Raw genomic sequence first — 23,662 nt, forward strand, 5'->3', positions numbered from 1 at the left:
GCATCATCTCAGCTTGGAGATGCATCCCGAATGCGTGACCTCGCAACGCTCCACAACCAGAATGTAAGGTACACTTGTTTAGTACAAGTGGGTCCCTGTAGAAAGCCCAAGTTCCATCGCAGTCAACCTGAACCTCTGACTTTGTCGCATTCTGGCACAACCAGATATCCACAGCTGGCGCTCTGTGCTGTTGGTTCCATTTTAACTGAAATGTTTAAACTTGCATATCTTCAGTTCTACTGATTGGAGTTTTGTAGCTTTGCTCCTGTTTTATATATTAAAATGTGTTCCATTTTCTAAATTGGTGTGGGATTTTTCTTGGGTTGTGTTTTCACTTTAATGCTGCTTGAAGTACTGCATAAATACTTTACACATTGCCTCTACATTAACCGTGACTGCTCTGTGCCAAGCTACCAGAGGTTCTACTCAATGATGCTTGCGCCTCACCTGACAGGGATTGTAGTGGACGCCTGAGTAGGGTTTCACCCCTCTCAACCAGTAACTCAATTTCTGACAGAAAGCATGCTACTTGTCTTGATGTTATTATCAGTGAGTAAAGCCCCAGGGTGCTGGTAACTAGCCAGTTTTTGGAGGAAGGTCAGTGGTCCTCTAGAATAGCTGGTAATCCTCCAATGTTTGGTGGAAGCTCAGTGACCTAGATTTACTATTTAGTTGCACCAGTGCTCGTGTAGTGCAAAGTGATGCAAACTGCAGATTTGCACAATCAGTCAGTAATTCTTAGTGCTCGTTCAGATATGCCACATCTCTAAGTAATCATTACAGCATGCCCAGGTCTACACATCACTCAATAGCACTTGGTACGTGTTTTGATTTGCATCGTCACTCAGTAATAAATGTTCATACCGGCCCCAAAACTCAGTAATCACAAGTGTATGTAGATCCTGAAATTAAGTCAGTCAGTATATCAGAAATGCCCAGCAAGTCCACCCACAGGACCCTCCTCATCCACCACTTACCCTTGAACAAGGAACACCTGCTTTAATGTTAATAACACTGCAGTATCTGTGGCATTGTCAACATAGTCTGAGATACCATAGGTTAGCATATTTATCCTTACAATTGTTTTTATGGACTACAGGTGGTATAAATAGCCTTAAAGGACCTCACAGGTGGTACTGATTGTACAAACATACCTTTCCCAGTTCCATAGTTCTCTGCCAGGATCGGCTTCAGGTTGTAGGGTGCTAGGCCTGCCTCATAAATGTCCCCGCCATCCACGCAAATAGCATCCGCCTCAGCTTGCTGGAAGAGAAAATACTCTTGAATCATGAAACATGCAGAACTTTCTACAAGTAAATCCATACATTTACGACAGGATAAATTCAAATTATTTTTTACTTGCCCTAAACAAATATAACATTGATGTAGTTTGCAAAGTTTAGGACCGATCTGGAAAATAATAGACTACAAGGAACCAGCAAAAGCCTACTTACCCATTGCATGAATTACCTGCCACGAGAACTTTGGTAGATTGTAGTCTATGTGTGCAATGTGGGAAGATCATTTGTGTCCCAATGTAATAAAAAATTGAGGACTGGAATTATTTTACATTATGGTGTGTCACGGAGTCACGGTTCTCCAACAGAACACCAACTCTGATGAACTGGATGAAGACTCGTTACCTCCTCATGCTATACCCTTTCTTCTTTTACAGTCGTTTTAACCGTGCCGAAGGAATATACCAGCGGGTCATTTAATGAGGATGATTTCCTATAATCCAAAACCGTTCCAAAGGACTACGTCATTGATGTCCTCCAACCAGTGGTCGAAGTGAGGAAAACAAAGTAGGTGTGTAAAGTGTCTAGTGCAACATACTTTTGTACAAAAAGGTGTCCCACTAAAAAAACAATTAAAATATGATTAGCAATTGAGGTCAGTTGGACGAGTCTTAAGATGTTAATCATTCTCGTCCCAGCGGTTTATACTTTCCATATTTAAGAAGGCTTATGTCCCACAAGCCTGTGGGAGTAAGTCTAATCTTCTATTACCAATATCTTCTAGATGTATTGCTTAAAACCCTATTTTTTTGACAGTTGAAACGAATCTCAATTTATAGAAAGGTGTGCATGTCTTCTGTATTATTGAGACCATTTGGAAACTTGCTATCTAAATCTAAAATGCATTTGGTTTCCAATTGTCTCAATATTCTTTCTCTGTTACCACCTCTCCGTGGTTCAGGAACAGAATCGATAACAAAATAAGACAGGCAATTGATGTCTTTGTTGTATACTTCTTTCAAGTGGCATGCGACCGGATATGCCTGATCGCAATTGATGATGGCACAAAGATGTTGCAATATCCTCACATGCACCTGGAGCTTGGTACTTCCCACATGAATCTATGACATAATATCGACAGACAGAATATCTACATACAAAAATATCGACATAAAAATATCGACATCAAAAATATCGAAGTTATATCTTCATAAAGGTAAGTACAAAAATATCGAAAAAATAATATTGTAGTACAAAAATATCGAAATTAAAAATATCATTTTTTAAATGTATTAATAATAATGTAAAAATAATTAAAAAATACATATAATTTTACAAATATTAAATAAAAACATTAAAACATATGTAAAAATTATAACTAATACATATACATTTAAAATAAATTAAAAACTCTACATATTAAATTAATATATATACTTACTCCACATATTGCAACAGTAGGAAAAGCGTTGGATTGCGTAGGGGTAAAAATTACTATTCCCACTCCAGAGGGTGCAACAGTAGGGAAAGCGTTGGATAGCGTACGAGTTTAAATTACTATTCCCACTCCAGAGGGTGCAACAGTAGGGAAAGCGTTGGATAGCGTAGGGATAAAAATTACTATTCCCACTCCAGAGGGTGCAACAGTAGGGAAAGCGTTGGATAGCGTAGGAGTAAAAATGACTATTCCCACTCCAGAGGGTGCAACAGTAGGGAAAGTGTTGGATAGCGTAGGGGTTTAAATTACTATTCCCACTCCAGAGGGTGCAACAGTAGGGAAAGCGTTGGATAGCGTAGGGGTATAAATTACTATTCCCACTCCAGAGGGTGCAACAGTAGGGAAAGCGTTGGATAGCGTAGGGGTAAAAATTACTATTCTTATTCCAGAGGGAGCAACAGTAGGGAAAGCGTTGGATAGTGTAGGGGTAAAAATTACTATTCCCACTCCAGAGGGTGCAACAGTAGGGAAAGCGTTGGATAGCATAGGGGTAAAAATTGCTATTCCCACTCCAGAGAGTGCAACAGTAGGGAAAGCGTTGGATTGCGTAGGGGTAAAAATTACGATTCCCACTCCAGAGGGTGCAACAGTAGGGAAAGCGTTGGATAGCGTAGGGGTAAAAATTACTATTCCCACTCCAAAGGGTGCAACAGTAGGGAAAGCGTTGGATAGCGTAAGGGAAAAAATTACTATTCCCACTCCAGAGGGTGCAACAGTAGGGAAAGCGTTGGATAGCGTAGGGGTAAAAATTACTATTCCCACTCCAGAGGGTGCAACAGTAGGGAAAGTGTTGGATAGCGTAGGGGTAAAAATTACTATTCCCACTCCAAAGGGTGCAACAGTAGGGAGAGCGTTGGATAGCGTAGGGGTAGAAATTACTATTCCCACTCCAGAGAGTGCAACAGTAGGGAAAGCGTTGGATAGCGTGGGGGTTTAAATTACTATTCCCACTCCAGAGGGTGCAACAGTAGGGAAAGCGTTGGATAGAGTAGAGGGTTAAATTACTATTCCCACTCCAGAGGGTGCAACACTAGGGAAAGCATTGTATAGCATGGGGGTAAAAATTACTTCCCACACTACTCCCCCTTTAACACACAACACACTACACATACAAAAAAACACAATTAATATAAATTTCAATTAATCAATTAATAACAATTAATATTATTAAATTGATGTAATTATAAATGAACTAATTAACACATATTAATTACCAATTAATTAACAATAAATACCAATAAATGAATTTAATCTCTTTAATTAATTACATTTAATTATATCACACCCTATTCCCCTATAAACACACAACCCACTACACATAAATAAATCACAATTATTAATTACGCCAACAAGCAGCTGGCCGCCTTCCTCGAGACGAACGGATCCCTCGACCTCTCGCAGTCTGGCTTCCGGGCCAACCACAGCACGGAGACCGCCCTGATCGCAGCCACCGATGACATCCGAGCACTGCTCGACAACGGAGAAACTGCAGCCCTCATCCTCCTAGACCTCTCCGCGGTCTGCCACCGTACACTAGTACAGCGTCTCAGCAACGTCGGAATCCAGGAGAAGGCACTGGAGTGGATCACCTCCTTCCTCGCCGGAAGGACACAGAGAGTCCGCCTCCCACCGTTCAGATCTGAAGCCACCGAAGTCATCTGCGGCGTTCCCCAAGGCTCCTCGCTCAGCCCTACCCTCTTCAACGTCTACATGAGCCCCCTCGCAGCCATCGCACGCCAGCACAACCTCAACATCATCTCCTACGCCGATGACACCCAGCTGATCCTCTCCCTCACCAACGACCCCGCCACCGCCAGAGCCAACCTTCACGAAGGGATGAAAGAGGTAGCCGAATGGATGAAGAACAGCCGCCTGAAACTGAACTCGGACAAGACGGAAGTCCTCATCCTGGGATCCTCACCCTCCGCCTGGGACGACTCCTGGTGGCCCCCCGCCCTGGGCAGCGCACCCAAACCAACAGACCACGCACGCAACCTGGGATTCATCCTGGACTCCTCCCTCTCCATGACCAGACAAGTCAACGCCGTCTCCTCGTCGTGCTTCAACACCCTGCGCATGCTACGTAAGATCTTCTGTGGATCCCCACCGAGACCAGGAAGACGGTCACCCAGGCCCTCGTCACCAGCCGCCTGGACTACGGCAACTCCCTCTACGCCGGAACCACCGCCAAACTCCAGAAGAGACTCCAGCGGATCCAGAACGCCTCAGCACGATTCATCCTGGACATCCCCCGTCGCAGCCACATCTCCGGACACCTGTGAGACCTGCACTGGCTCCCGGTCAACAAGAGAATCACCTTCCGTCTCCTCACCCACGCACACAAAGGCCTACACAACCAAGGTCCAGGTTACCTCAACAGTCGCCTCAACTTCTACGCTCCCAAACGCCAGCTCCGATCGACCGGCCACGCCCTCGCTGCCGTCCCCCGCATCCGAAGAGCCACCACAGGGGGACGGTCTTTCTCCTACCTCGCCGCCAAGTCATGGAACTCCCTCCCGACCCACCTCCGCCTGACCCAGGACCACCTCGCCTTCAGGAAGCAACTCAAAACCTGGCTGTTCGAGCAGTAGCGGACTCCCCTCCCCTAGCGCCTTGAGACCCTCTGGGTGAGTAGTGCGCCATATAAATGCTTTGATTGATTGATTGAATTAACAATGACAAAAAATTAAATATATTAGCACATTAACTCTAATTAATTTAATTAACTAATTAATAATATTTAATTACCAATTAATTAATTAACAATAACAAAAACAATAACAAAAAATTAAATATATTAGCACATTAACTCTAATTAATTTAATTAACTAATTAATATGATTTAATTACCAATTAATTATTAATTAACAATAACACAAAATTTAATATATTTGCACATTAACTCTAATTAATGTAAATACTAATTAATATTACTATTAATTAATTACCAATTAATTATTAAGTAAAAATATTTACAAACATATATTAATTAATTAATTAATTATTATTAAATTACTTCCCACCCTATTCCCCTATAAACCCACAACCCGCTCTGATACTAAAACGCAAAATGTAAACAAAATTACTAATTTTCAAACATACATTACAAAACATATTTAACAAACATATAAACAACATAATAAAATACATAACACTAAACAAAATTTCGATATTATTAAATTTCGATATTAGTAACATACATACCTTAAAAAACGATATTCTGTCTGTCGATATTTTGCACATCGATATTCTATACCATCGATATTAAAACATCGATATTATTGTATATCCATATTTTAATTTAGATATTTTGTCTCACTACCTTCCCACATACCTAAGCCCACAGGTGCACGTGAGAACATAGACTGCAAAGTCAGTACGGCAATTGACATTTCCATTGATGGTTAACTCATTCTCTCGGAAAGGAGTACAGTATTTAATTGTATTAACTCCAAATTTACAAGTGCTGCAAGTTGCACACTTGTAAAAACCCTTTTCTATATTTTAGCTATGATTCAGTGTTTTTCAACTCAGGACTATTTCTAGAGAGTTGCCCTTCCATCAACTGAGGTTTTCTAAATGTGTTGGTAGGTTTGTCTGGTAGTCTGGTGCTAAGGACATTATCTGTCAAGATGATAGGCCAGTTCTTAATGATAATGGCTCTAATTTTTCGTTCCTGACGACTGAATGTTGTGATTAGTCTAGGTGAATCCTCCAATGTATTGTCTACCCCTGCTTCTTCTTCTACCAGAGGTAGGAGTGATTCCCTAGTTCTTGTATTGGCTTTTAGAACTGCTGCTTGCAATACTTTATTGTTGTACCCTCTTTTCTTCAGTCGGGTTAGAGCTTCATCTTGGTATTTTTCTAAATCTTCTGGTATGCTACAGATGCGTTTCAATCTTAAAATCTCACCATTCGGGATGATGCCTATTAAATGTTTAGGATGTGCATAGTTGCGTGGAATGTTGCATTCTCTGCTGTTGATTTTCTAAAAGCAGTGGTCATTAACTTATTGATATCGACATAAATGCACACATCTAAAAATTCTATTTTGGTGGGGCTGATATGAGATGTAAAATGTAGATTAAAATGATTATCATTATTTCTTTTAATGCAATCTTCTGCACTATCAGCATCCCCATTCCAAACAATAAAAACATCATCGATGTAGCGCAGCCAATGCACAATCCTATTTTCAAAAATGTCCTTGTGTTGTACCCTAAGGACCTGCTCCTCCCAATAGCCCACGTGCAAACACGCTTAGCTAGGGGAGAAGCAGGCCCTCATGGCAACACCCTGTATCTGTTTGTACACATCCTTGCCAAATGAAAAGTAGTTATTTTGTAAGCACCAGGTAATCAAAGATGTCAGCATTTTGTTATGCATTACATATTCAACAGGCCTAGAGTTCAGAAAATGCTTGATCGCATTTATACCACACGAATGTTCAATGCTAGTATATAGCCATTCTATGTCCAGTGTTATTATAATCATACTTTCAGTCCATGCGATATGTTTCAATTTATTTAAAAAACCACCAGTGTCTATTAAAAACGATGGAAATGTTCTTACTAAATCCTGTAGATAAGAATCCACATATTGCCCCACATTTTCCGTCATACTTTTAATCGCCGAAATGATAGGACGTCCAGGTATTGGAAAGGTTCTTTTGTGGATTTTTGGAAATAAATATAAAAAGGGAAGGACTGGATGCTCATTAAACATGAAGTGATACTCGTCTATCGATATTAACCATTCTTGTTTCCAATATTGTAGCTCTTTCTTCAGAGCATCCCTTGCCTTGTTGTACACCCTCATAGTGGATTTTTCATAACAATCCATGTTTTCTAGTTGTCGCATGGCTTCCTGTACATATTGTTCCCTAGGCCACAGAACAATGGGGCATATTACCAACGATTAGCGATATTTATCGCTAACGATGCTTAGCAACAAATTTTTTAACGCTAAGCATCGCCGGAAATTATCGCAGAGATAATTTGCTATTAGCAAGGTTTATCTCAGAAGTGATAAAAATCCTTGCGCTAACTGCCAAATGAGAGATTATCGCTGGAAAACCAACGATAATCTCTCTTAGGTTGGCGTTAGCTTGATGATAGGGGCTCACAAACTTAGCCATGATATCCACCTCCTATAGGATATCATGGCTAAGTCAGGAAAATACCAGTGCTAACCGCGGTTAGCGCTGCTTTTTTTTTATCACTAACAGGGTTAGTGAAATCCTTGATAATAGGAGAAATGTCACTTAACAACATTTCTCCTATTATTTTTCTCTGGAACGCCCCCTTTGCATCTCATTAGAGATGCAAGGGGAAGCGTAGAGAAAAAGGGTGCTAACATGCAAATTTGCGTGTTAGCACCCGGTTGCTGATAGGGACATCATTTTATCTCCGCTTTCTTGGCTTTTAAAGCCAAAAAAGTGGAGATAAATCCCTTGATAATATGCCCCAATGTTCTCACCTTTATCCGCTTTCTTCACAATAATCTCCATATTTTTGCTGAGTTTTTTCATAAGATTTTGATATTGTGTTTGGGTAAAATTCGGTTGTTGCTTCTTGAAATTAACTTGTCGTGGAGTTTCTTTATTTCTTCTGTAACACATTCATGAAATACATCTACCGCATCTTTTGGCATCAATGGAAAAAATGTCGACTTGGGTTTGTATGGGCTTTCTCCTGCGCCTTTTTGGAGCAGATCAATTGCTCGAAGCCTCTGTTGTGTAGAGTTAGTTGATTCCTCTTCTGCTCCATTACTTAACTCATGCATAGTTAATAATGTTTGCACATCAGAGGCCTGTAACTTTGGTTGGTTTACCGCATTTCCCAAAGTCTTATGCTTTTCAAGGCCTGTTTTAATTGTGAAGAATTTTCGTAGTTTTAATTTACGTATAAAGCAGAAAATGTCTACTCGTGTGGTGGCATAGTTAAAGTTCGTTTCTGGACAAAAAGTGAGGCCTAAGGCCAACAGTTGTTCCTCAGCCTTAGTTAGAGTTACAGTTGACAGATTAATGATTGTTTGATCATCAGGCTCTACTTTTTGCGGCAATAATTTCTTTGTTTCTTTTTCGGCTGCACGTTTCCGCTTGCAGCGCCGTGTCCTTCTAATTGTGTTCCGCCTTTTTCTGTCACATTCTTTTCGTTTCTTGGCCTCAATGTTTGTCTCCTGGCTTCCACCAAAAAATCCACCTCTTCACCCAAGCTCAGGATCACTTTATTGACTGCTCTGTCAGTGCTTTAGCCTTCCGCACTTGATTCGCTGGTTAAGGATTCTGTATCTGTTTCAACACCATTTGCCTCAGTTGCGCCTGTTCTTGAGCGACTTAAGATGTTAGGTTTATTTACATTACTTGTTTTCAATTTTCTCCCATTGTCGTACTTGCGTGCAAATGTGTAGATTTGCCCCAACTCATAATCTGCTTGATCCCGAGCAAATGTATGTACTTTTCTAGCTTTTATTTTATCTTCATGTTTTTTCAGGCGTTCATTTATCTCTTTCCTTTTAGCTGCAATGAACTCCTTCTTATCTGATTTCTCTAATTCTTTATCAATTGTTTCAATTTCTGTTATCAGCACTTGACGATCAATTTCAGCATATTTTATCAAAATATGTACCAAGTTCATGGAAGCCAACAAGTTGCTTTCACTCCATTCCATTAACATTGCTGGGTTTGGGTTATCGAAGCGTGGGGCCAAAAGTATTCTAAGCCCCCGAGGCACTCTATCCACCTCTTCATATTTTCTGAGCGACTTATGTTCCCACCACTAGGTTATTTCCAATAAAAAAAATTCTCCAAATTTTTTCAGCATTGAATTGACGTCATTGTCGGTATTACTGCCTTGTTCTTTAGCACTCAAGATATCCGGATTTATTCTTGGTATATTCCCAAACAGCTGGTCTGCTGCTGCCTCACATTCACGTACCGCGTCAATAGACATCATGGAGGACTTCTGTGAGTTACCGCACGTACTTATTTGTGCTGGTTTGGTAAAAGGAATCAGACCTGTGCACGCTGCCGTTAAACTCCCCAACCTACTGCAATGACGTATAGCTAACCGGTGTGTTAGACGTACCTTCGTGAGTCCTCTGACTCAAACGCCGGCGTCTGCCTCCTGGTGTTCGCTCTCCCAGCTCGTAGGGGGTTTGCAACCAAATTCCTTAACGGATCCAAAACAAAGTTAGGTTGAAGACTGCCACCATCTTGCGGGGAGGGGTCCATCGAAGCGGAAGCAACCAAACTTCCGCAATTGGTATTCCAACTTTTTTCTACACTTCCTTGCGGCGAACGTAGAAATCAATCGACCACCACGCAGCTTGCAATGACACGTCAGTTTAATTGTTCCTTAAGCTCACTCCTCACATTGACGCGTTTCGGGCATCCAGTGCCCTTGATCACAATGTTATGGAAGCGGTACGTCATTTGTTTTTTATATGCATACATTTTTTTCTCTCTCGTTTGCTGCACCACGTGACAGTAAATAGTGAAGAAATACTTGTATCATGAGGCTTTTCTCTTCTAATTTGAGGAATTTAAACATTGCCTGATTAATTTATATTGATATGTGTACGCATTTTAGTACATTTAGAATACCATGTTCACTGTGCAAATTACGCAAATGTGCAAATAATGCCATAGCCATATGCATAAAGCACTTTATTCGGCTATTGAAAAGGCAACATGATTACATCATTGGGGTTCTTGTTTAAATAGGTCTCACATCATGTCGCCTATGACCCCTATGTCATCCTTTGTGCAAATCACTGCGTTAATGCTTAAAAATTGTGCACAATATGCATAAAGTTATATATGTGCAAATTACGCAATATATCCATACTCTCCATCAATTCATCCACAATTATTGATATGTGCAACATACGCATTTGTGCAAAATATGCAATAATTAGTGCAAATATCCGCCTAAATGCGAAACAATGTGCAAACAATGCAGAGAAATGTATATCTCTATATGATGTGGAAAATTGCTGCCTAATGCAAGAATACTCACAATCCCTACTCTGAGGGCAAAGTGGTGTACCCTTAGGTCAGCCAGAAACCCCATAGCTGGAAGACTTGGTCTGGATTTGGATTGGCAATCCCTCTCTGCAGGATAAGAATGGAAGATCAGCGTTAGCAGAGCTGGATGTCGAACATAGCATTGGTTCTTGGTCCATCGTGGCTGGAGTGACCCTCTGACCCATAAAGGGACAGTGCGTTGTTTATATAAAAAAACTGCTGTGTTAGAGGTACAGCTCTGATGCAATGATGTGTATAGATGTTAGAAGCTGTCTCCACGCAGGCAACGCAAACACTAGGATATCTCATTCTGTTCTTAGCCTTGAACGAAATGTACAGACAGTGTAGCAAAAAAGACTTTCTGAAAACAAGCCTGCATGTACAGCGTCTTCCTAGAGTAATATTGTGTAAATAAAATATGTCTAAAATTAAGTGATATAAAAATGTAAACCTAAAAATGAAACCAAAGAGGGTCCAAGAGGCCTCACTGCAATTCCCTGAGCAAACCCACCTTTAAGTCATCCCATTCTGTGGCTCTGTGCGCTGTACTATTCCAGTTCACCTCAAAATAATGGTCTAGCACTTCAGAAACAGTGTAAGTGATAACCTGGTCCAGCAACGCCTCCACCGTCAGTCTCCACAGCGGGACCCTGGTAGACTTCCTACCCTGCACTGTAGGTGAACAACAATGGGTAATGGTCCAATAAATATCATGCCAAATATGTGATAACCGTGATATCCGTCACACCATGGACCATACCATCAGGCATCAAACAATAGTCCAGTCTACTATGCATCCCTGTTGCAAGAGTATAGCACAATTGATCTGGACTTCAGGGTGACATGCCCTCCAAACAGTCTTTTACCCCCCAGAGGGCCCAAGTTATGGCAGGCTTAGTGTCTGCTCTCGGTGGAGAATGAGCCACTGCTCCAACCAACACACAATTTAAATCCCCAGCCAGCAGTACCTCCTACCCAAAGTAGTCAGCCATTGCAGCAATCACAGTACCAAAAAAAACTAGGGTCATCCACATCAGGAGTGTAGACATTCATGAAACACCTCACCCTGGCTTCCAGGGTCACAAAGAGAACCAAATACCATGTCCATGTGTCCACTTTCATGCCTTTTGCACAAAACAGAGTCTCCAGTGCCACTTAAAGCAATACCCCCCACACAAAGCCAGAAAAAAAGGTCACAAACACTTCCCCCATACATGTTTCTCCTTGAGAAAGGCCACAGAGATTCTATATTACCTTAAATATAAACACTCTACACTGCTTGGTTACCTGACTCAGGCCTTGGATGTTCCATGTTAGCCAAGCAAGGCAAGTTATACTTGGCCTTTATGGACTTATCTGCAGCTTTCGACTGCGTTGCCCATCACCACTTGTGGAGGATAATGCAAGAAATGGGCATTGATGAGGCCATTAGGGTCTTTATAAGGCTGCTTTATTTTTCAGCTTCGGCCTGCATCTGCAACGGGATGCAGGGAGAGTGCACTAGGTCATTTCCAATTAACAGGGGAGTTCGACAAGGTTGTGTACTCACCCCATTTCTTTTTCCATCTACACAAATGGGGTGGAAAATTCCCTGTCGAATTCAACCTCAGATGTTCCTAAGATTAATAATGTGAGCTCCCCAATTCTCCTTTATGCAGACAATGTGGTGTTAATTGCCCGCACCGGCCTAGCCCTACAGAAATTGTTAGAGGTCTACATGAGTTTCATAGCAGTCTGGATCTAAAAAACAATGAGGCGAAGTACTTTATTTTAATCACTGGCCGCAAAGATAGGGAGGTTCCTAATTTTTATATAGTGAGTCGGAAAATAGCTCAAACTGATACCTTTTCTTATCTTGGGGTAACATTCAATAGTCAACTAACTGGTCCAGTATGATTGTCACAAGGGGTATAGCATTGGATAAAAGTATTGTTGCCCCACATTCTTTTATAAAACAATTGGGAGCGAAACCCATTGATATGGTTAAAAAAGTGTATACTGCTGAATCTGTCTGAGTAGCAACCTACTGGGCAGGCATCTGGAGATTTTCTAATCACTCGGTTCTCCAGACCACTGAGGACAATTTCTGGAAAAAACTAGTTGGCCTCCCCGCAGGTTGCTCTAACTTAATCTGTCAGGCAGAATTGGATGTCGCATATATTAATGATATAATTACATAATCAGTCTGGTCCCAATTATACTATGGCATTCTATTTGGAGAGGAGAATCTGTCAACCTCACACAGAAGTTAATAGAAGACTGTCTTTCGCTTGAATATGGATTTAGAATCCAGTGGATCACATACATTAAAAATAGCCTCTCCTCCCTTGGTCTAGAGCACTTATTTTTTTCACCATCTAACTGCTCTACTATCTCAAAAAAGGAGATCAGGACCCAATTCTTGAAACAAGGGGCAACTAAGATTTCAAATCCAACTCTCTAAAAAGTTCTGTAAAACGTTATTTAGAGGGGGCGTGGCCAGGCGCCAATGAAGATGGCCGCCTAGTTGCTGAGCTCCGCCGGGATTGATTCTGCCCCCGGTACCATCCGCACATTATCCGATCCGAGGCGCTGTTACCTCAGTGCCCCGGAACCCTGAAGAGGAGCGCTGCTGTTTGAGGTGCTCCGCGAGCTCTGAAGTGGCTCCGAACGGCTTCCGGAGGACAAAGCGCCTGCGGACCCGGCTTGAGGCCTAAAGGGTAGGCAGGGGCGAGCACAACGGAAGCAGGGCCAGCCGGCGAGAGAACGTCTCCGGAGAGTTAAGGAGACGACCCCTCCGGCAATAACTGCTGGCATCGGAGGCGGTGGATCGTCCTCATTAAGGAGTGCCCGGTGCCCCCGGGGGACCGAGGAGTGAAAACCATCGACAGAGGTGCCATCTTGAGGCCGCGGCCCTGGGGCCCACTAAGACGGGCCCAGGGCTGACAACACTGATTGCTGCTTGCCCCAGAGGCCTATAAAGGACTGGACAATTGGCAGCACCGAATGCTGAGGGCCCCGGTGCTTAATAGCGGACGGACAGCGCGCTGGAGTTCGGGGCAGGCAGTGCCTCTGGCGTTGCCCCAGGGGAGCCCTGCCCGGGATCAACATACTGCCTAAAGGAGATCCCGGACAATACAACAACAGTGGAGGCATGGTAAGGAGGTGCTGAAGGATTCCGGGAGTGCGCCTACAGCAGGAAAGTGGCCCCCACTGCCTGCACTATTGCGGCTTTTGACCACTGGAAGGCGAGACTCGTGAACTGAAGGCAAGACATTGCAGAGTTCTTTGGGCACGTCCGCAGTATACCAGGCCCTATACCAGGTGCCTACTGTCAACAAGGGTCGATACCGCCTGGTCCCCGCTGGGGGTTCTTAGACCCGGTTGTGTGGGGCCGGAGGACAAATCTGCGACAGACGGTCTGCCCAGATGGGACAACCGGCGCCTCTGGGATACTTGAGTCAGTGGTCATCGTGTGTGGGGAGCCCGCGCGCAGAGTAATACCTGCGGCAGAGCGCAACCCTTCGTGTGGCAGGATACGCAGTTCGTGGCCCCTGGCATCATGAGGCCCAAAGGAGGGACTACCACACAAACTAATAGGCTGGACAAATATGCGGTACCACTGGGACAGAGACAGACAGGTGCTGCTGCAGACGACTAAGCGGCCCAGAAGGAGCCATCCCTAACATCCATAATGGTGGCGATCCAGGCGATGGGAGCCAATCTTGAAACCAAAATGGGCAAAATCTCAATTGAAATGAACCTGCTCCGAACAGACCTGGGCAAAACCACAGTCAGGTCCAAAGCCAACTAATCGGAAATCACTGCACTCCACGCATCCTCAAAAAAGTTAGAAGGCCGCATTAATGAGCTGGTACATCAACACCGCCAGATGGCCCTCAGGCTCGAAGATCAGGAGGGAAGGGCCCGAAGAAGCAATATAGGATTGGTGGGAGTGCCGGAGGGAACAGAGGGGCCCAGCGTGGAACTGTTCCTTGAAAACCTTATACTAAGCCACCTCCAGCCCAAGCGCCTGTCTAAGATCTTCACGGTTGAACGAGCACACCGAGCCCCGGTTCCAAGGCCGAAACCCGGAACCCCATCCAGGACCATTATTGCGAAAATCCTAAATTACAGAGATCGCGATGCCATTCTTCAGGCGGCAAGGCAGAAGGGCGACCTACAGTACGAGGGGGCATCAATCCGGTTCTTTCCTGACTTCACGCTTCACGTCCAACAGGAGCGGCGGTCATTTACATTCCGAGAGAAGGGCATAAAGTACATGATGTTCTTTCCAGCAAAACTGAAAGTTATAGCGGGAGGCAAATCCTTGTTCTTCACGACGCCCACGGAAGTCCAGAATTGGCTTGACAAAGAGGGCCCGCCCGAACACCCGCGACAAGACCGTGGCCCATGGTGGGAGAGTGGCAACGCATCACCTGGCTCCGCGACAGACAGACTGGAGGTGGACGAGCAGAGTCAGCGCTCTTGGCGCTCCAGGTCGGCCAGCCCCCGGTGGGGGTCACCTCGGGATAATACAGCGCGATGAATGCGGCAAGCACGAGATCGGACCCTGCCGAACTGTAATGTATACTTACCTCTGGGAGTGGGCAAATGCGACTCCCAATGGGAGCCATCACTGTGTCTATTGTCTGTTTGTGTAGACGTTTAAAAGTGCCTTGCCTGCTCCACTTCAGGGACATTTAGACTTAGGGGGCGGAGTTGGTGCGGTGGCTGGAGTTGGGGCCGGCACCCACTTCCCCGACAAGAGTTTTTTGCGGGAGGGGGCGGGTTCTACCCACTCCCGGGGGTTCGGGCGAAAGGCGCTCTGCTAATTGGGGTAGTGGGTAGTTTTAAACCCACGGAGCAGGGAGGGGAGGGAACGGTTGGGAGATAGAGGAGAGTCCCGTTGGACTTGGGTTAAATACAAATGATCAGTTGCTTTTGGGGGAGACAGGGGGGAGGCGGGAGTGTGGTGGGTGGGGGTGGAAGGAGACATGGGGGACCATTTGGAAGAGTTTAAACTGAAATGTGTTAACATTTATCCTTGCACAGGTTTGGGAGTGCGGGGGGGAGGGCCTGGGAGGGGGGGCGGGGGCTTTCTTCGGTCACACCAGGACAACTTACAACGGGTCGAGAGATGCACCAGAATACACTAATATTTCTTCCTACACAGGAGCGGATATGGCTAAGAGATGGGATAAGAGCCTTAAGGTCCTTAGTTGGAATGTAAACGGGCTGGGAGATAGGCTCAAAAGAACCATATTCTTGCAGTTTGTTAAACGCTACCTCCCCGACGCAGTACTACTGCAAGAAACTCACTTGATGGGTAACACGTGTCATGCCCTCAGTAGATGGGGATATACTCTAGCGGTCCACTCCGGCTTCACCTCAGGCTCCAGGGGCGTGGGAATCCTTCTACGCCGTTCCCTTCCCCTCCTTGTAGCCAACACAGAGACAGACCCACACGGCCGCTTCGCGGCACTGTCAGGGAGGTGGGAGGGTCGCAGGTTAAATCTGCTTTCCACCTATATCCCGCCTGGTCTCCAAACTCAATCATATCTAGACCTGGGCAAACTCATACTCTCCCTCCCGGACGGTCAGCTGATAATAGGAGGGGATTTCAACGCAGTGGTCTCAGGGACCTTAGACAGGCACCCACCCAGGGACATACCCCAAGGGCAAAAATGGCTGGCCGACTTCCTGGAGGCATTTGGGCTGACAGACATTTGGCGAATGGCGCATCCCGTTGACAAACAGTACACGTTCTTCTCAGGCCCACACCACTCCTTCTTCCACCTGGACTACATCCTCACTCCACTGCATCACGATACGGTCATTCAAACCGCCACACACCTAGCTAGGGGTATCTCAGACCACTCACCAGTTTGGGCACATATCACAGTCGGGACTAGACAGGAGGGTTGTGTAACACCCATTAATGCTTGGTATCTCCGAAGCAAGGAGCTCAGAAAAACGCTAACCCTCTCTATTAACTGGTACTTCGAGAACAACGATGGGTCGGTGAGCTCTTCTGTAACACTATGGGAGGCTTTTAAAACTGTGCTTAGAGGAGAGGCCCTGTCGGCTATTGCCGGTCGTCGCAAAGATAGGGAGGCACAGATCGCCTCTGTCGAAACAGACCTAAGGGCGCTGGAGGAGGCTGCACGCTCTGATAGGGAACCAAGGACGCACCACAGGCTGCGCCTCAAAACTGCGGAGTATAGGGCGCTTGCGACGGAAGCAGCTAAGATCGTTGCTAGAGATAGGGAAGGCAGAATCTATGATCAAGGAGATAAAGCTGGCAAGCTCATCGCATGGCTTGATAAAAAACAACAGGATAATAAAGTGGTACCTGAGCTCCAGACAGCTTCAGGAGCTGTGGTAACTGAACCCCGTGAGATTGCCGCAGAGTTTGCACGGCACTTCAAACAAGTGTATAGCAGGGGATCAGACCGCCCGGAGGAAGACTCTATGGCCTTGCTAGCAGACATCCAGATGCCATGCCTGTCCGCAGTTGAACGGGACGCCCTGGAGGTCCCGCTCTGCACAGCCGAGTTGGAACAGGCCATTAAAGACCTCCGCCCAGGTAAAGCTCTTGGACCCAACGGTCTCCCAATAGAGCTTTACAAGCTTAAGCTTGATACCCTCAGTCCCTACCTCAAACGAATGTTTGATGAAAGCAAAACGGAGGGGTTCTTGCCAAGAGATCAGCACCTGGCCACGATTGTGGCCATACCGAAAGAAGGGAAACCGAAAGAGTCCTGCTCATCGTACAGACCTATTTCACTGCTAAACTCAGAGCCGAAAATATTGGCAAAAACCTTCGCCAATAGGCTCCAGCCGGTCTTGCCCACTTTGGTACACCCGGACCAATCAGGCTTCATGCCCCACCGAAACACGGCGCTCAACCTTCGTTGCCTTAATGGCGTTATGGGGAGGTGCCGCACTTTACAAGAAGATGCGGTGGTGGTATCACTTGATGGCACCATGGCATTCGATACCCTAGAATGGCCATACATGATGGCGGTACTCCGTAAAATGGGCTTCAGCCCGAACTTCATTGCATGGGTCCGTCTCTTATACACGGAGCCATTGGCCCAAGTAGTAGTTAATAATAAAGTCTCTGAGGTCTTTGTCCTGGAAAGGGGGACCCGACAAGGTTGCCCGCTTTCCCCCCTCCTGTTTGCCCTTTCCCTGGAGCCACTGGCCGCGTGGATCAGGCAGGACGTATTTCTTAAAGGGCTGCGGTGGGCGGACAGGTGGGAGGATAGGATCTCATTATATGCTGATGACATCCTCCTCTACCTGTCGCGACCAGTACGGCGGCCCTGGATATCTTTACAAACTTTGGGAAAAACTCAGGGTTCCGGATCAACTGGAGCAAATCACTCCTTTACGTCCTCCACGGCAGCACCCCGGAGGTTCCCAGCAACTTCCCGATCAATGTAGCTGAGGACGGTTTTAAATACCTTGGGGGTCTTTGTCTCCAAAGACAAGGCCAAGATGTACGAACAAAATTTACTTCCACCCCTTCAGAGGCTCAAGCGTGACGCCACTACCTTACAAAAGCTCCCGCTGTCCCTGCTGGGCCGTGCAACCCTTTTTAAAATGATGGCCTTACCGAGGTTCCTCTACGCCCTTCAAAATTATCCTGACCGGTTACCACACTCTTATTTTACTGCCATAGAAGCCGCACAACGGGACTTGCTTTGGTCCGGCATGCCTAGAATAGCATTGCAAAAATTAACACTGGGGTGGTACGATGGAGGCATAGCGCTCCCGGATATTCGTAAATACTACTGGGCTGCACACCTCTCTGCTATTAACCAGGTAACATACTGCGACGGTAATGACCCAGGGTATGGAATGGACAGAAGGCTACTCCCCAGCGGGAATTATGAGGCAGCACTCAATTCCAGACCCGGTAAATACATGCTCGCTCACAGGGCCGACGAAACACTCGGTGCAAATATGGCACATGGCCCAGCGGAAGATGGGTTGGTTCAACACTCTCACCATGGCCACTCTACTATGGGCATCAGAAGAGTTAGGCAACCTGGGGCGAACCAAGGGGTTCCAGAACTGGGACCTTATCGGTATCTCTCAAATTAAAGATCTTTGGGGTCCTGACGGGGTCAGATCCTTCGCCTATCTACAGGACACCTATGATCTTGCACACACAGAGTTTTTCCGGTATATGCAAGTAAGACACTCCCTCCAGACGAATATCCCACCAGGGACCACACCCCCACAAGCCTTTCCACTTGAGGACAGACTGCTGGACGGGCACATGCCGGAATATGCCATCTCCCTCACATATAAAAAGTTAATAAATAATTCCCCTGACCTACTTGTGGCCCTCAAGGGGAGGTGGGAGGCAGACGGACTGGAGATAGACGAGGAGTGGAGGAGTGCGCTGGACTCCCCTAAGGAGGTGGCGATTTCGTCCAGTCTAAGGCTCATTCTACTCAAAATACTACACAGGGTCTATATCTCCTGCACTAGACTACAGCTGATGGGAAGAAGAGATGACGGATTTTGTAGGAGGGGCTGTGGCGGAACAGGCTCCTTCGTTCACATATTATGGGAGTGCTCAGTGTTGCAGGGATACTGGAGAAGTGTGGTACATTGCATGCAGGAAGTCTGGGGCGTGGAGCTGCGATGGCAGGCAAAGAGATGCCTCCTGAATATCTGGGAGCCATCAGACCTACCAGCGAAAGGAAGGCTCTGGGTTATGCTGGGGCAAGCGGTAGCCAAACGAAACTTAGCAAGGCTATGGGACGCACCCACACCACCGAAGCTCAGCGAGTGGAAAAAAGACATGGACTGGTGTATGCTGCAAGAAAAGACTGTATACACGGCGCGAGGGTGCCATCAAAAATGGGGTGCGGTGTGGTCAAACTGGAACGACTTCAGGGGCAACATCTGTGAGCCCCCTCAGCCTCGACGGTCCAACGCTGAGGCCGTAGTCTAAGGCTTTCATTCTCCATAGGTTTCGACTGTCCTGCTACTGTGAACCCTACCAATACTGTATATTTCTGGTGCACTTTAATGACCAAGATGTACAACTGTGGTGACCGGCACTGTTTTCGTATAAGCTGTTAATAAAAAGAGTTTAAAAAAAAGATATGTTATTTAGAGGGTCTGATTGACCATGAAGGCATAGCCTCATATTTACTTATTGTCACAAACGTATGCTACAGATTTATTTTTATTAAGGTTCCTGCTGAACTTCATCCCTTGTACGTTGGCCCATCCATCAGGAATATATTCCATACATGATCTCCCTCCCTGTCTATGTGATGGTGTTTCCACACAATCAAATTTACACATCGTTTTCTTTTGCAAATTTTATGTGGAACACCACAAGAGATTCATTCTGCCACTTCTGCGCAAACTTAATTTCACACAATGCCACCCAGATATTAATTTATTACAATCATTGCCTGATCACTTAATTTGCTGTTCCATGGAGTCTTTTTTACTTGTTTCCTGGAAGACCAGGCGATTACACAATACTCATGCATGGACCACGGTCACGGTGGGAGTCCCCCAGGGATCAACACTGTCCCCTACCCTCTTCAATCTCTATCTGGAACCCCTTGCCGAAGTCCTGCGTAATGAAAATATCTCCTTTCATATGTACGCTGATGATACTCAGATCTACATAAAAATCTCATCTCTGGCAGAGATCCTCACCCTGAATGAAGCCCTGAAGCTGACCGCCAGATGGCTCTCCGCCAATCAACTAAAACTTAATGCCAAGAAAACTGAGTTCCTCCTAATCTCCCCACCCAAGAACAACCCCGACATCCAGATATGGATTAAAGCCATCATAGCCTTAAACTGTTCCCGACCGTTGTGAACTCAGCCAAATCTCTGGGAATCACCTTGGATTATAACCTAAATATGCGAGACCACATCAACACAATGGCGAAACCGGCCAGATTCCACCTGAGCTACCTATGGAAACTGAAATCCTTTCTAGATGCTTCAGACCTCAAACTCGCTGTCCAATCATTAGTCATCTCTCGACTGGAATACGGCTGCTCCACCCTCTCCGGCTTACCTAAGATCTCGCTGGCACCCTTAAAAGCCTGCCTCAACGGAGCCGCCACACTACTTACAGGCTCAAAAAAATTCGATCACATCACTCCTCACTTGAAAGCGTTAAACTGGCTCCCCCTCGAGGCGAGGATTCACTTCAAGCTGTCATGCATCACGCACAAGGCCCTTCACTCCAACTCCCCTGCCTATCTTGCTCAGAAGCTTGTGTTATCTGGAGGAAACAGAAACTCCAGATCAACCAAGGCCCTCCTACTCCGGCCTGCACGCTTCAGGAAAAGAACAACCTACAATCGGGATTTCACTGGAGCTGCACCAAGAATATGGAACTCCCTCCCTCCCGACATTAGAAAAATCCCTTCCTTTGCTCTCTTCAAAAAAGAGGCCAAGGCCTTTCTCATGGTTAAATTCCTTGGATAATCTCGTTCCCTTAGCGACCTGAGAGACTGTGGTTCTATCCTGTGTCCTTGTACATCACCTTTCTTGTTCATTGTACTATATTTATCCTGCTGAGAAAGCTCTCCTATGTATTACCCTATTGTATCTGTAAAGCGCTCTGATACCCTCACGGGTCATGTTCGCGCTCTATAAAACTTTAAAATAAATAAATAAATAAAAATTGTATCATTTATCCTGTTTTTAATTGATATTTTTAATCTGTTTTTTTTTACATTTTGCACAATGATGAATGTTTTTTTTCTTAGGGATGTTTTTTAACAGTTTCTCTCACCACTTTGTACTCTGATGAATGCCTTTTTCACATTTGCACTTTAATGATCTTAATATGTAAGCATCGAATAAAGTGACTTGACTGACTGACTGAAGCTACGAACTTCTGGTATCATGCACCAAAGCCTACCCCACACCAACCCTCAGTTGTACAAATGACATGTCCAGCATCCACGCACTTCCATACTTGTAGTACCAAGACCTCACACATTAGAGCATTCCCATTTCCCAAAACTCAACCACAAACTTCAACAGATGCCCCAGCTACTCTCCCCTAAACCTAAACAAAGGAAGTGAACCCAAACAACTCAGGTCCACAACCAAAAGGCCAATAAGAAGCATCCACTACTTAACCCACCCTATAGAGGTCTCAGCCTCAATCTCCCTGTGTGCAAATAACATAGAGCATACCATTCTGTGGAAGCGGCAAGGCCCAAAGGACACTCAAACCACCTCCAGGAGACCGCATCTCCAAAAGCCTGACCAAATCGGTAACACAGATTTACCCCCTTACTCCCCGTTCCAATATGCTTTTGGTAACTTTTGCCTTTTGGGCACAGACCTTCACATTCCCCTAATCATCCGCATTATTAATCGGACCAGGGGGGGCGTGGCCAGCCAGCCAACATGGCGGACGCAACTTGTTAGCGCTCCGTCCATCGATCCCCTATTATCCTCAATAGTTATCCTGACAGCGCCATCTGTGTCAACGAAGCCCAGGACCAGACGTCGGATGGCGCGCTGCACCTGTGAAGCGCTGTGCCGGGCGATTTAGCCTGCTGGTAGTGCAGCGGTGAGAGCGGCAAACGCGCGGCTCTGCGGACGGTTGGGCAGCGCACGGACATTTTGTGGAGGAAGATGGCCGCCCGCAGTGGAGTGTCCGTCCTGCGGCTGCGATGAAGCCCTTGGCATTAGTAGGGCTGAGTTGTGGAAGTACCCCATCGTGACCGCGGCACTGGGGCCCCGCTGTGGCATCCTCCGTGAAACTGGTACTGGCCTGCGGGAAAAGGCACTTGGCGCACGAATGAAGGTGCCAGATGAGGAGACGGCAGGCAGGAGAAGCGATACAGCCCACTGCGAGCGTTCGAGTGTGCGGATGCTTTGGTGACATTGAAATATCCCCGCCTGCACTCGCCTGCAACCAAAGACGGTGGACAAGCACAACAGGACCCAGGTACTGTGAACAGCGAGGGGCTAGGGGCGGAGAGGTGCAGGACTGCGCAGGTCTAGGGGGAGAAGCTGGGAGTCCCTCCGAGCCCCCTTGAAGTGCAGAACAGCAGAGCGGGCAGTACCCCTGCACAGGAGCCTGAGGCCTGGAGGCTGAATGGGGCGGGAACATAACTGGGAAGCAGCCACACACAGCGGGGTGAAAGGAGTGATCGGTGACTGGGAGCTGAGATCCCCGAGGTGTGCAGAAGCGCGAGAGGGCCTGGCGTATGCCGTCCCTAGCTTCTGGTGGGAGCCCCTGAAATATGGTCACCATTGTGGGGGTGTGGCCAGAGGGGAGGCTGAAGAACCCCTTCCTGGGATCCTGGGCCTAGAAAACTCCTGAGGTGACCAGATGTCCACAGAGCAAGACCAGGCGCCCAGGTGTCTTCGGAGCGGGGAAGCTATGTAGCACCGATCAGAGAGGATGAGCGGACGGTACCCCCTGCTGGCGGCAGCTGCTGGCGAGACCTGAGGCACGTGCGGGCTTCAGGACGGGCCCTGGTCGGAGCCGGGAGGTTCAGTAAATGACATACTGCAGGCCGGGGGCATGATAAAGTCACTAACAGCCTGCTGCAGCTCCCCGCTCCCACGCCTAAGGAACGCTGCTGTGAGTGTGTAAGTGGACGCTAGAGACCTAATAATGGCTGAGTTGCCCTCCCTCTGCCATGACGGCATCATGGGCCGGTGAGCAGACCTGGAGGAGCCGAGCCACTGACCCCGCAGTCTGGTGCCAGTGACATATACACAAGGACAGCGGAGTGGCGAGACAACCGCGGGCAGCGCCTACCTGATAACGCCTTCTAGGTGGTCCCCGCAAACTAGGGTCCTTTAACTGCTGATACGCTGTTGTCCCTCTTCACAACCCGTAAATGCCCACGGTGCAGCAGCTTGTAATGGGCCAGATACGAGCCA

General features: G+C 46.3%; 1 protein-coding gene across 2 annotated transcripts in view; it reads right to left on the minus strand.

The window, feature by feature from the left end:
- The window catches only part of LOC144791089 (serotransferrin-A-like), a 302,511-nt gene that overhangs the window by 219,414 nt on the left and 59,435 nt on the right, over positions 1-23,662 (minus strand). For both annotated transcript variants that reach the window (XM_078665746.1, XM_078665745.1), the window contains exon 3: positions 1,155-1,263. In XM_078665746.1, coding sequence (XP_078521872.1) covers positions 1,155-1,263 — 109 coding nt within the window. The remainder of the gene's footprint in view (positions 1-1,154; positions 1,264-23,662) is intronic.

Source organism: Lissotriton helveticus, chromosome 11 (assembly GCF_964261635.1).
Source record: "Lissotriton helveticus chromosome 11, aLisHel1.1, whole genome shotgun sequence".
NCBI lineage: Eukaryota > Metazoa > Chordata > Amphibia > Caudata > Salamandridae > Lissotriton > Lissotriton helveticus.